Here is a 13,952-nt window from a genome sequence, read left to right on the forward strand (position 1 = left end):
CCTATTCGTCTTCTTGAAGTCTTTATCCTTCCTCACTTGAAGACCTCTCTTGAAGTTTGACTGCTTTCCGGTTTCCACAAGATTTGCCTTGACCTTTTGAACTCCACTGCCCTTTTCTTTCTTGTCCCTCGCTCTATTCCTCTCTTCGATTTTTATTCGAACAACAACCTGCTCAAAAGTCCACTCCTTCCTCTTGTGTTTCATATTCAACTTAAAAATATTCCAAGAGTTAGGAAGCTTCTCAATCAGAGAGTGAGTAACAAAAGCATCCGGCAGAATCATCCTTTCCTTGGCTAACTTGCCAATCAGAACCTGATATTGGTCAATCTGTGGGGAAATTTCCTCATCATCGTTCATTATGAAATTTAGGAAATTTGCCACCACATATTTACCACTGCCTGCATCCTCCAATGTGTATTTCTTCGAGAGAGCATCCCATATCATATAGGCATACTCAAACGTACAATACACATTATACAGGTTCAGAGAAAGAGCATTCAAAATCCGGTTCTTACACTGATAATCAGCTTGAACCCATGCCATTCTCTTTGCCTCAAGTTCTGGGTTCTCTGTTTGTGCAGGCTTTGGCTCTGTCAAAGCAAAAACGACCCCTATTTGGGTCAGAGCGAACAGCATCATCTGTTTCCACCTTTTAAAATTCTGACCAACGAATTGGTCTATCTTGTCAAATTCTGACATAATCCGCATGTGGTCTATAGAAGACCTCAATACATGCACTGGTGGGATAACATTCGTTGGAACAGAATCATTGGTTTGCAGGACTGGGATGACACCTTGTGTGTTTGGAACGACACCGTCAGGAGGATTTTTGCCAGAGGCCATTGAATCAATAGCGGGTGTCTCCTTGTCACTGGCCATGTCTTATACTGTGTTTTCAAATACCTTAAGCTTGTTAGAACCAAGAGACCAGAGGCACAGTACAGACAGACCAATTACAGAATCAAGAAGAAACAAATATATAAAATATTCTTTATGTCAGAATCACTTACCCGAATGTAGTACGAACTTTCACAGGGTGAGTTGAGGTGTACGAACTGTACTTTTCCTTAAGGTATTTGAACGCCCCCTTTATGCTGCTGGGTTTGACCTTGACGTTCTTACCTCCAAGATACAACAACTCTTAGATCCGAAGGCAGCACTCCAACGGAGTCTACTTGCAAAGGAGATCCGAAGGTAATACACAAAGACCGAATGAAGAAAACAAAAGAAGGAATTTTCTAACACTAGATTTTCGAAATTCTGTTTTTCACCAAAAAACGGAATGCCTCTTGTTCAGAGCTTAACCTCTATTTTACTGACTCGTATGGACACCTTCAGAGGGCTGCATATGTACGTAAGGTCATCTGCAGAGAGTTGTGACTGTATGATCAGTCACCTCTCTACTGCAAAACCCAAAGCCGGGTTTTTTTAGATCCATGACCCGCTTTCTAGATCCATGACCCACGACCCACGTCCCCAAGTCCCAAGTCCCATCATAGACAACTTATATAATATTATTTATATAATATTAAGGTGCCCCATGGCTTGGTTAGACTAGGGTCTACGGACCACTACCGCAACCACGCCCGACTTGGTCCAGCTCGTTGCATACGCGTGATCCACACATAGCTCTCTACCAGCATACACCCCACGTAGGAGCTATATACGATTATATAATCATATAATCATTAGCTCCATCCGATGTGGGACTAAACGCATATGGTAATCTAAATCACCTAATAGTCACATCACTTAGGAGTTTTAATGATTTTGAAACTTATCTAAATAGTATATTATATTATATTATATATTTTTTAAAACAAAATCCAACAAATTTTTAGATCGATTGTCTTTTGTCATCTACAATCCATTTTCCTACAATTATTGGTTAAGATTGTGACAAAAGAAAAAAAAATACCCAACCAAAAAAAAAAAAACAAAAAAAAAAAATTACTTTTAACAACCTCAAAAAACTCCCAAAAAAAACAACCCCCCCTCTCTTTCTTAAATAAATCTCTCTTTTTTTTTGGGAAAAAAAAAAAAAAAAATTTTTTTTTTATTTTAATTTTTTTTTTTGAAGGAAGAAAAGAGAATTAGTGAAAAAGGTGTAGGGATTTGATTAAAAAATGGGATAATTATTGATCCCCCTTAATACTATAGCTTAATTACGAATCGCACTTTATGAAATTATTTTTGCCCCTCCTCACTTCACTTCTAACAATGTGAAATTACTATTTAGATTCGATTGCAACGTAAATCTTGCCCTTCTCTAGAATTCAGAAGCCAAATGATGATATATTATATTCATTTAGAGAAATTACACAAATACCCATTTACCCTGAAATTTTATTCACTTTAGATTTCAAAGGGTCAGTCTTGATGAGATGACAAAAAAAGTAATTCAGTAATAACTACCTTCTGGTCACTTCGGAATTTCTGAAAAATTCAAAGATATCATATCATCAATTAGCCAATGCAGCTTAATGTTGGGGGACATGAGTAATTTTAGGCAAAGTCTAAGCTTGGGATAGTAATTGCAAACGGTACAAAGATAAGATAGTAAAACCTATAATACAAGAAACCATCAGTAATTATCCTTAAAAATGATGAACTGGCTACTTTACACTAAATATAACTAAACAATCTTTGAATTCTTGTATTATTAGTGTTAATTACAATCTGGTAATTAGATGCCATAGAGAAATTCTAATTCTCAGAGATGTTGTTTCGGACTTCAATAGTAGACCCTTGAGAAGCTTGCTCCAAAAGAAAAATGCTGTTGGGAAGAGAAAGTCAGGGAAGAGGCCGAACCTATCACTTCTGGAGAGGACTCTGTTAGTATTTGGTTCATACTGTTCAAACCAGCAATCTGATGAATATTCGATTGTATAGTATATGGGCCCTTTAAGAATTGCGTTGCACTCCCAGCAGGTGAGTTTGATTTTGTAGGAACAATAAAGAAATCCAAACAATCACTGCTAGTCTTCATCGTTATTAATCCCAAGAAAGCAAGAGAAACTAACACACAAAGGGTTAAAGAAAATCCTGCAATGGTGACGACGGGTCACAGAAAGGGGTTTAAAGTGAGATTAAACTGAAATTGCCAACAGATATTATCAACAATAATGTCCATAAACTCAAATCACAGAGGTATACAGAATCCCAAATTTCGTTGGAGAAAAATCAAAGTGAAAACCAGAGTAGAATAGAATCAAAAAGCGACAAAATTAAAATGCCAGAAGATTAAATCGCAAGACAAAACTAAAACTAAAAATAAACCCACCCGGGAGGGAACTACCTCAAGATTTCAGGTTAATAGAGAGAGAAAATCCAAGGCTCAAAGTTTCTCCAAAACAGGAACAAAAACTGTGGACGGTAACGATGCTCTTTCTGGCAAAAGGAAGAAGTCTCGCACAAGAGACACACTCAAACCCTAGAGACACAGTCCACCCGAACAAAGTTTACCCATATATGGATCCCACAAGATAAGATAAAAATTTTCCACATATGAACTTTTTTTTTTTTATGCATATGGTAAGAAAAATGGTGGTGCACCGCGGAAAGCTTATTTACTCATTTTTCCGCTCTAGTGGAGCGCAATAAAGTTAACTTTTGAGATTTCATTGAAATCAATGTACTTTTCATTTCACATTTTATCCACCCCCATTGTATTTTATCAAACAAACGGTCTTTTAGGTTAAATGAGACAAAACCAACAAAGGTATCTTGGAAAATATTTCAATCCAATTAAATCTAGTCCACATCCTCTACTTCCTGTCTTGTATTTTCTAGAGTTTTGGTCGTGCCACCTTAGTGAATAAGTGAATCCAATAATCTACAACCAACCGCGACCCAAGCTATAATGGGGCAAACATGAAAAATGAAAAATAAGGCAGAGGCAAGAAATAGAGACATTAATCGAGAGAGAAAAAAAAAATAACGACGATGCGGGCGACCAAATCAAAAAAGAAAATAAGAAAATTGTTATAAATTAGAAGATTTTGACAAGGGTATCAAATAGGTGGGGAGTTTATGCATAGCTAAGTTGTCTTCCTAAAACTTGCATGAGAACCAAATAAAATACAATCTCATTGAAGTTATTTCACATAACTTGTCATGGAAAAGAAGAAGGGGAGACTATCACACTTGAGGAGCATAACATAGCTAAGCCATGTATGCTGCATTCGAAAAGAATGAATCACTCCCAAAAATGAACTTATTGATTCGGTCATGGTAGGGATGATTACTGACGAGATCTCTAGTTCAATCCAGTGTGGGCAACTGATGAGATTTTACAATTTGCAAGTTGCTTGCTTTTGTCATTTGCATTTTGTCGTTTTATCATCTAGTCTCCTCTACTCAATTATTATGTTTTTGGTAGGGCCCATCCTCTATTGCTGAGAAAGAAAAAGTTAAAAATGCAAAAGGCTCACTGGTCATTGCATAAGACAGTTTACCTTTCAACTTTTGTAAAGTCTAGGACTCTGAGGCCAGCTTTCTTTCTTATCAAGAATTGGTGGTTACCTGCACAAGCTGCATAGGTTGGTATTTCATCTCATTTTTCACGTTCGAAAGTGCTTCATATTGTTTTGTTTCCTGCAACTTTACTAATTGATTATTACACTTCTGTGGTAGTTGTGTTCCTTCCTCTTCTTCTTAGTTGAAAACATCACTAGCTATGGAGCTTCATTCAATGGCAAAATGCTTCTAGTTTTTCTGGTGATTCTAGTAAATTTATGAACAACAATGGTGAATTAAGAAACTGATCGAGTCCGAGGAGGAATAATAAGAACAGGTCAGTTCACTTTACTCAATGGCCAATAGTACTGCTGGTTCTTTTAGTGATTCAACGACACTTGTGAGAGAAAATTTTTAACTTGGTGATATGATGATTGTCAGCAGAACTTCGATGAAATCAAGATAATAATCGAGTCCGTCGGAGAAAAACTAAAAGAGGTCAGTCAATTGTAATCTTGTTATTATATACACCATGTTCCAAACAGCTTTACAAGCTAAACCCAAATGCCTACACACCTCACACGGTCTCACTTGGCCCTCTACACCATAATGATGACCACTTGTGATCAAAGAAACACATAAGTGGCAGTATTTGAATCGTCTTCTTAATCAATCTGAGAAAACCTTTAAGTTTTGTGTGGAGGTTTTGAGCGGTTTTGAGGAAAAAGCTAGTAGATGTTATTCAGATACCATGGATTTAGAAAAGTTGAGTTTGCCAAGTTGATAGTGATGGATAGTTGCTTTATGCTTGTTTTTCTAAGACCTATGGTTTAGAAAATAATGATCATTTTGACACAAGGTCAAGAGAAGGGTAGTATAGGCAATAGACACAAGGTCTATTGAGATTTCCTTTCTTGTTTATCCAATTATGTTGACATTTTTCCATTAATAGATGAAAGAATTGAGTTCAGTGTTATGAAATTAGTGTACTGATAATGGTGTCTGATTTCCTAGAGTTTCTTTGATATTTTTTTGTATTATTTTCTAATTCTATTATACCATAAATACTTTCGGTGTCTGAAACATCCTGATCTATTTCTATTAGTGCTTGATTTGTAGTTTGTATTAAGTATGAGTTTTTACTAAAAACTCATACTTAGTACAAACTACAAATAGGGGTGCAAGTTTGGCCCTAGCGGCCCTGACCCATCCTAAGCCCGCCCTGAGCCCGAATAGGGCTTGGGCTAAAATTTTTGGCCCTAAGGGTGGGCTAGGGCCAAAAATTCTGGCCCTAAACTAGGGCCAAGGGTGGGCATGGGATTACTCTCTCGCCCGCCCAGCCCATCCTGGCCCGTCCCTAATTTTGGCGCTGATCTTGGCTCTGATTTTGGCCTTGATCTTGGCCCTGATTTTGGCCCTGATCTTGGCCCTGATTCTAGCCCTAATTTTGGCCCTGATCTTGGCCCTAATCCCGGCCCTGATCTAGGCCGACGATTTTGGCCCTGATTCTAGCCCTGATTTGAGTCTGGACCCTCCACCCATATAAAGAGGAATTAATTCTGATCCACATGGGTGAATACTTGACACGTGTCAAATTTTAAAAACATGATCATGTTTTGTAAAAAATTAATAAAAATAAATTATATCCTCATTAGCAAAGTACTTAGCATCCATCTGATTTTGGCCCCATCCTAATCCTAATTTTGGCTCTAGTCTTAATGTTAATTTGACCCTGATCATGTACTAGATTTTTACCTTAATCTTCATATTAACATTGATATAACTATAAATCTCAACTTTGACCTTCAGTCATTTTGATCATATTGTTGTGAAAAAGTACAACGCAAGTGTACGCTGTCGTAACAAGTAATATAATGATAAAAGATCGTTCCCTCGATGACTATATATTAAGTACCAAATTAATTAAACCAATTTTATTCGAACAATTAATAAGGAAGAGAATTATTCCAGACTATAATGCAAATTGAAAGTTAAATTGAGATTATTAATTGCTAAAAACCTAGGGGTCAGATTTCACCATAACTAAGCACTCCCACCCTTTCATCCATCTTTATAATTTGAGAAATATTTTCATGATTGATAGTTGAGATTCCCTTCCTTATCTACTAGTCTCTCTCGAGTACTGATAAAAATTCCCTCAATTGCTAACCCACTATATTTCTATGTGGGTTACAACAACTAAGAAATCATTAAATTCTATGGATTCCCATATAACAACTACACAAACCATGTAAGTATATCTCTATCCTACATGTAATTCATGGTTTTCTACTCCAATGAACTAAACACATAAATCCCCTCTCAGTTCATTATGATTAACAAATCAGTTGATTGGTGGCCAATTAATCAAAAGCATGAAAAATAGAAGTAAAAACTCAATCAAAGAAAACAATATTCAAAATTATATTGATGAATTCAAGAGTGGGAATTCAAAGATAGGCTACATCTGATCCCTAGAAAAAACTAAATTAGTTCATACTCGAAATTAAAAACATTACAGAGGAGTTCAAGAACATTGAAAGAAGATCAAGAAAAACTTATTCCTAAGCTTCAGATCTTCAAAACCATCCAACGTCTTCTGGTTCGACCTCTCCACTCCTCCAAAGCTACAAGAAGGTTCTCTCTGATGTTCCAAAGCTCCCCAAAAACGTCCTCCCTCTTTCTGGAGTTTGCTCTCCTTTTATAGATTAATTAAACTCAGAGTTCTTATCTGACTTAACCAAGGAGTATTTTGATGTATGAATCAGACTAACTTAGAGATCTCCAATGCATAATCCCACCGTTGGATTTGAAGATCAAGAAGTCATGAAGCTATCCTCCAAAAATCGGCTCAATCGGACACCGGATGACCATCCGATGAAGGGTTTGATCAAAACTGGACAGAGACACTCAAAAACGGAATTTTTGAGTATTCCTTATTTGATTTGGATTCTTTTTCCTCTTTTCCCTTATTTAATCAAATCCTAATTAGGAAATAAAATATAGAATCATCCAATGACTCATTCTCTTTATGTTTTTGACTTGAGGAAGCTTTTAGAGTGCACTGTAACTTGATGATCAAGACTTTCCTTTCTGGAGTAGAATAAAATCCAGTTGAGTTCCATTAGGACTCTTGCAATAATACCCAGGGGCGGACCTATGAAGGGGCCGAGGGGGCCGTGCCCCCCCCCCCCCGGATTTTTAAAATTTTTATATAAATTCCCTTAATTCCCTTATTTTTTCCACTTTTTTCTCTTTTTATATGTGAAATGTCACTATTTGCCCCCCCCCCCCAATATTGAGAACAATTTTTAAAAGTAAAATAATGGGCACATATGTCATTCCTAATTAAAAACTAATTCCTCAATCCCTATTTATTCTCCCCACTATTCTCTCTTATCTTTTATTCTTATTTATTTTCTTCTGTTTCTATAAACCTGGTTAAAGGAAATTTTTGAAAAAACATCTTATTAGGTATTCAAAAATCAAATGTCATTTATAATTAGAAAGTAACTCTTCAATCCCTATTTATTCTCTTCTATATCCTCTCTCTTCTTTTCTTCTTATTTATTCTCTTCCTAACATCTTATTAGGTATTCAAAAATCAAAATGTCATTTATAATTAGAAAGTAACTCTTCAATCCCTATTTATTCTCTTTTATATCCTCTCTCCTCTCTCCTCTCTCTTTTCTTCTTATTTATTCTCTTCATTTTCTTTCTTTCTATTTATTCTCTTCGCTTTCTATAAGCGTGGGTTAAAAAAATTTCGAAAAAATAATCTACTCCACAATTAGGTACTCTTTCTCTTACTCAATTTATTTCTCGTTTATCTTTTTCTCCTTTTTTTATTCTTTTTATTTGATTTTATATTCTACGTTTCTTTATTTCTTCTGCAATTTTTGTTATTTGATTTTGAATTGTGAATAAAATATCTATAGTTAGTAGGTAACTAATTGCCATTGGTTTGCATTTCTTACCTAAAAAAAAATTTGGTTTACATCTCCTACCAAAGAAAATATTGGCTTGCATCTAACTTTTTAGGGTTGAAGTCATGTGTATATATTTTTTCTATATTGTTGCTTTAATTTTACCTATATTTTGTCTGAAAAAAAATATATCATTATCAATAATTTATCTTTTTTTTTTTTTTTTTTTCAAATGTGTGGGCCCCACAAAATATATGTGGATCTATTCTTTAATATAATAAAATAATATAGAGGTGGGACCTCAAATGAATCTTATAAGGGCCCACATAATATGTGTGACAAAAAAGCATTAGTGCTTCCCTAACGGGAATGTTATCTGGCATTCGTTCTTCGGCCCCCCAATATTTCATCCTGGGTCCGCCCCTGATAATACCTAGATTTGATTGATAATTTCCTACACATGGAAGTAATAAATCTTAATTAGAATTTGTTAGGAAATATATAAAATCACCAAAATTATAGAAATAAAAGGAAAGGATGCAACATATTCATTTTCATATCATATTAGGGTAAATTGATATAAAACAATTGTAAATACATGGAAATATAGTAAATTAATTGTACAAAATAATATGCATGAAATCAACTTATCAAATTACCCCCAACTTTAACATTTGCTAGTCCTCGAGCAAACATCAGGATCAGACAAACTCTCATTTTGATTAAATATTCAATCTTAGTCAAGTTCAACCATAATTCAAAGGAATGTATAAATAAGCTAAATAAGAGATGAGTAGATAGATCACAAAATCAAAACTTTGACCCGTGTGTGTGTGTACCTTAACCAATTAAGTGCATGCATGTTTGAGAACCCAAATTCAACCGACAACTCCCTAGTTTCATGGTCAATTCTTATATGTCCAGCCTATCATCCCTCTCTCCACTAATGAAGAGCAATCACTTATCCAAGGTCAAGAGGACTTGTGAAGGTGGAAGAAATATAGACTAGAGCTGAAATACATATATGGAGATGATAACATTGAAGCACCAATTTTATTTTCTTTTCTTCCTTTTGCCAAAAATTAGCAATTCATACTTCTTCTTCTTTTTTTTTTTTCCAAGGTGATAACACATCTCCCAAGAAGCAGTTCAAGACATATCCTACACCCGTAACATGGCTCTCAAATAACTATCTATTCAAGCGTTGCGGTGGCCTTTGTCCCTAAGCCCCAATTGTGCAATGTTAATCCAGTGAGAATCCAAAAGGCTCACTCAGTGGCATTAACTACGGAGACCCACAACTACAAAAAAGATCTACTCACAATGCTTTTAACAATCCATATCACCTTCGGTCCATTCAAGAGATCACACGACTTGGGAGAGTCACCAATGAGATCTAACATATAAACCTTATACTATATATATATATATAAATTCAAAAATTTAAATGAAAGAAGAATGGCCTCTATCATATCCCTAAACAAGTGGCACTCATGAATTTCGCCTCAAGATGAAATCTTGGTGGATTCTAATATGTTGACTGAACAAGAAAATTGCAGTCTCATTTGAAAATCCCTAAATACAATAACTCAATAGCAATGTTTAGTGCTCAAAGGGTGGGTCACATAATCAAAGTTAAAGTGATTCACATACTCATCTGATATTTAGCAAACTCATCATTTTCAAAGAATTATAAATGAATACAACTAAAACATGAAATACTAAATAAGATCTAGAGATTTAATGTCTTAACTTCCTTCTATTTCACTCTACTAACTAGACAAACTAGCTTCAACCATTGATAAAAAGTTTTGAAATGATTTGAAAAATTAAACTAGCTTCAACCATTGATAAAAAGTTTTGAAATGATTTGAAAAATTCTGGTTTTGAAAAAATTTCAGCATAGTGAGTCTTATCCCATAGAAAGGAATCTTAGTCATCCACCCCCAACTTTAAAATGAGCATTGTCCTCAATGCAGTGAAAAAGTCAAAATATTAAATGCATGCAATGGGAAAGAAAAGTAACAAGATGTGAAGTAAGGTGAAGGACACTCCCTTGATTCATAACTTTAAGAGTGATGTAGTCCAAATCTGCTCTCTTCTTTTCATTCTCCTAAAAAAAAAAAAAAACAAATTATGGAAAAAGAAACAAAAAAATCGAACCTAATAACAATTGAAAAATCAAAGAAGTAGTAAATAAAAACTTTGGGTTGCCTCCCAAACAGCGCTTGCATCATAGTTCGCAGCTGAACTACCCCCAACTTTAGGTCAAAGATAAGAGTGACTTCTGGGGGTCAAAGTCACTTTCAAAGCAGTGATTAAGTTACTAGCCATAGTCCTCAATAGGAGATTTGTCAACGAATATAGGTGATAAAGCTTCTAACTGCATCTCACGTTCGAAAATTCCTTTATTTTCTGCATTTGTCACACCTACCAAACAAGCCTCAACTGGATCAACTGGATAGCTTATTTGGAATACCTCCTTTGTGCACCTCTCAATCGAGTCAATTCTGAAGCAGTTATTTGCTTCATTTGGAAACTTGATGGCATTGAATGTGATCTTTTCATCTTGTACTCTCATAGTAAGTTCACCTGTTTGAAGATCAATCAGAGTCCTCCCAGTCGCCAAGAATGGCCTACCAAGAATAATGGGTATGTCCTGGTCTTCTTCTATACCCAATACTAAGAAATCTGCTGGAAATATAAACTTATCCACTTTAACCAAGACGTCTTCGATGATTCCCCTTGGATATTTAATTGACCTATCCGCCATTTGAAGTGACATGTGGTAGGTTTAGCTTCTCCAAGGCCTAGTTTCCTAAAAATAGATAGAGACATTAAATTAATACTAGCACCAATATCACATAAAGCCTTATTAAAATGAAAATTTCCTATAGTGCATGGTATTGTGAAACTCCCTGGATCTTTTAGCTTAGGTGGAAGCTTCAGCTGTAGAATAGCACTGCATTCCTCTGTCAATGCCACTGTCTCATAATCTTCAAGTTTCCTTTTGTTAGAAAGAATGTATTTCATAAACTTGACATAACTAGGCATTTGTTCTAAAGCATCTGCAAAATGAATATTAATATGCAATTTTTTAAATATATTAAGAAATTTAGAAAATTGTTTATCTTGTTTCTACTTCCTGAACCACTGAGGATATAGAATGGGTGGATTGTCTGGAAACAATTTGGATTTTGGCTTCTCCTCCTCCTTAACGTATTCCTCTGCATCTTTTTGCTCATCATGAACCGCCTCAGAAGAGGGTTCAATTACTACGGCTTTCTTGAAAGGTTCCTCTAATACTTTTCCACTTCGAAGTTCAATAGCATTTGCATACTCTCTAGGATTTGTTTCAGTATTACTAGGCAGTGATCCTTTTTGCCTTTGATTCATATCATGGGCGAGTTGCCCCATTTGTACTTCCAAATTTTTAATGGATGCAAAAATATTCTGATTTGTGGTCTCTTGCTTCTGCATAAATTGTGAAGAAACTGTAGCCATTTTCTCAATAGCATCTTCCCATGGAGCTTTCTTCTGAAATGATTGAGCTTGTTGATTTTCAGGTTGTCTTTCAATGTCTTGATTGTTTTTCCATCCAAAATTTGGATGGTTTCTCCACCCTGGATTGTATGTGTTGGAATATATATGGATTGTTCTATCGGTTAAAGTTCCCCACATATTTTGCTTGCTCTAACTGATTTTGCTCAAAAGGATTAGCCATTTGACATTCATGCTATAATGTGTTCCCTCACAATAGTTGCATATCATAGCTGGAGGTTTGGTGCCTTGAGTTGCTAACAACCCTACTTGCTTTGTTAATGCTTCAAGTTGGACGGCCATGGCTGTCATGGGATCAGTTTCATTCCTCTGCAAAACTCTTTTTGGGGCAACTCTATCCCTTGGCCTTTGATATGCATTTGAGGCTATAACATCCAACAGATCAAAAATTTCTGTTGGATCCTTGTTCATGATTGATCCTCTTGCTGCAGCATCTACTAATGTTCTTGTGGAATTAGATAGACCATCATAAAAAATATGAATTTGCCTCCATTGTTCTATTCCGTGGTGTGGACATTTCCTTAGCAAGTCCTTGAATCTTTCCCATGCCTCAAATAATGTTTCCGAATCATACTGCAAAAAAAATAGAAATATCTGTTAATAAACTAGTAGTTTTAGATGGTGGAAAGAATTTTACAAAATTTTTTTGAGCCATTTGATCCCAAGTAGTGATGGATCCTGGTTGTAGAGAATGCAACCAACTCTTAGCGTTGTCCCTTAATGAGAAAGGGAACAATCTCAATCTTATGGCATCATCAGTAATGCCATTGCTCTTGAATGTGTCACAAATGTCCAAGAACCCATCAATGTGAGGATTTGGGTCTTCACTAGGCAATCCAAAAAATTGATTATTTTGCACCATTGTAATGATAGCAAGCTTGATTTCAAAATTGTTAGCTGCTACAGGTGGACGCCTTATAGCTGTCCTATTATCTCTCACAGTTGGCGCAACATACTCTCCTAGAGTCTTGCGCCTTGGTGCTTCAACTTCAAGATCCATTGTTCTAGAAGTGGAAGATGAATTTGTTCTTTCTTTGCTTTTGAGTTCCTTCGACAAGTTGCTTCAATTTTAGGGTCAAAAGGAAGTAAATTATCCTTTCCTCTCCTTCTCATGCAAAATTAGTAGGACCTGAAAGAACTCCAATTCAAAACTACAAATAAAATAAAATAATAGAAAAGAATAAAAAGAAAAATAAAATAATTCAAATTAAAACTAGCAGTAATTGATATTGATATTAATCTAATAGTCCCCGGCAACGGCGCCAAAAACTTGTTGTAAAAAAGTACAACGCAAGTGTACGCTGTCGTAACAAGTAATATCATGATAAAAGATCGTTCCCTCGAGGACTAAGATTAAGTACCAAATTAATTAAACCAATTTTATTCGAACAATTATTCCAGACTATAATGCAAATTGAAAGTTAAATTGAGATTATTAATTGCTTAAAACCTAGGGGTCAGATTTCACCATAACTAAGCACTCCCACCCTTTCATCCATCTTTATAATTTGAGAAATATTTTCATGATTGATAGTCGAGATTCCCTTCTTTATCTACTAGTCTCTCTCGAGTACTAATAAAAATTCCCTCAATTTCTAACCCATTATATTTCTATGTGGGTTACAACAACTAAGAAATCATTAAATTCTATGGATTCCCATATAACAACTACACAAACCATGTAAGTATATCTCTATCCTACATGTAATTCATGGTTTTCTACTCCAATGAACTAAACACATAAATCCCCTCTCAGTTCATTATGATTAACAAATCAGTTGATTGGTGGCCAATTAATCAAAAGCATGAAGAATAGAAGTAAAAACTCAATTAAAGAAAACAATATTCAACATTATATTGATGAATTCAAGAGTGGGAATTCAAAGATAGGCTACATCTGATCCCTAGAAAAAACTAAATTAGTTCATACTCAAAATTAAAAACATTATAGAGGAGTTCAAGAACATTGAAAGAAGATCAAGAAAAACTTATTCCTAAGCTTCAGAT

At 35.2% G+C, this 13,952-nt stretch overlaps 1 protein-coding gene and 1 non-coding gene across 2 annotated transcripts; one reads left to right on the forward strand and one right to left on the reverse strand.

The window, feature by feature from the left end:
• Positions 1 to 10,710: 10,710 nt before the first annotated feature.
• LOC149022689 (uncharacterized) lies at positions 10,711 to 11,157 on the reverse strand. Its single transcript, XM_089147680.1, has one exon. The coding sequence runs from the start codon at positions 11,155 to 11,157 to the stop codon at positions 10,711 to 10,713; it is 447 nt and encodes a 148-aa protein (XP_089003806.1).
• A 1,287-nt stretch (positions 11,158 to 12,444) lies between these two features.
• LOC149022690 (small nucleolar RNA R71) lies at positions 12,445 to 12,547 on the forward strand. The gene has a single exon (XR_016172601.1). It is a non-coding gene; the product is annotated as a small nucleolar RNA R71 (small nucleolar RNA).
• The last annotated feature ends 1,405 nt before the right edge of the window (positions 12,548 to 13,952 follow it).

Source organism: Hakea prostrata, chromosome 3, assembly GCF_041222555.1.
Source record: "Hakea prostrata isolate BN-2017 chromosome 3, UWA_Hpros_2, whole genome shotgun sequence".
Taxonomy (NCBI): domain Eukaryota; kingdom Viridiplantae; phylum Streptophyta; class Magnoliopsida; order Proteales; family Proteaceae; genus Hakea; species Hakea prostrata.

Excerpts from the sequence above, each read along its gene's own strand:
- LOC149022689 (XM_089147680.1), bottom strand. The coding sequence starts at position 11,157 with ATGGCGGATAGGTCAATTAAATATCCAAGGGGAATCATCGAAGACGTC.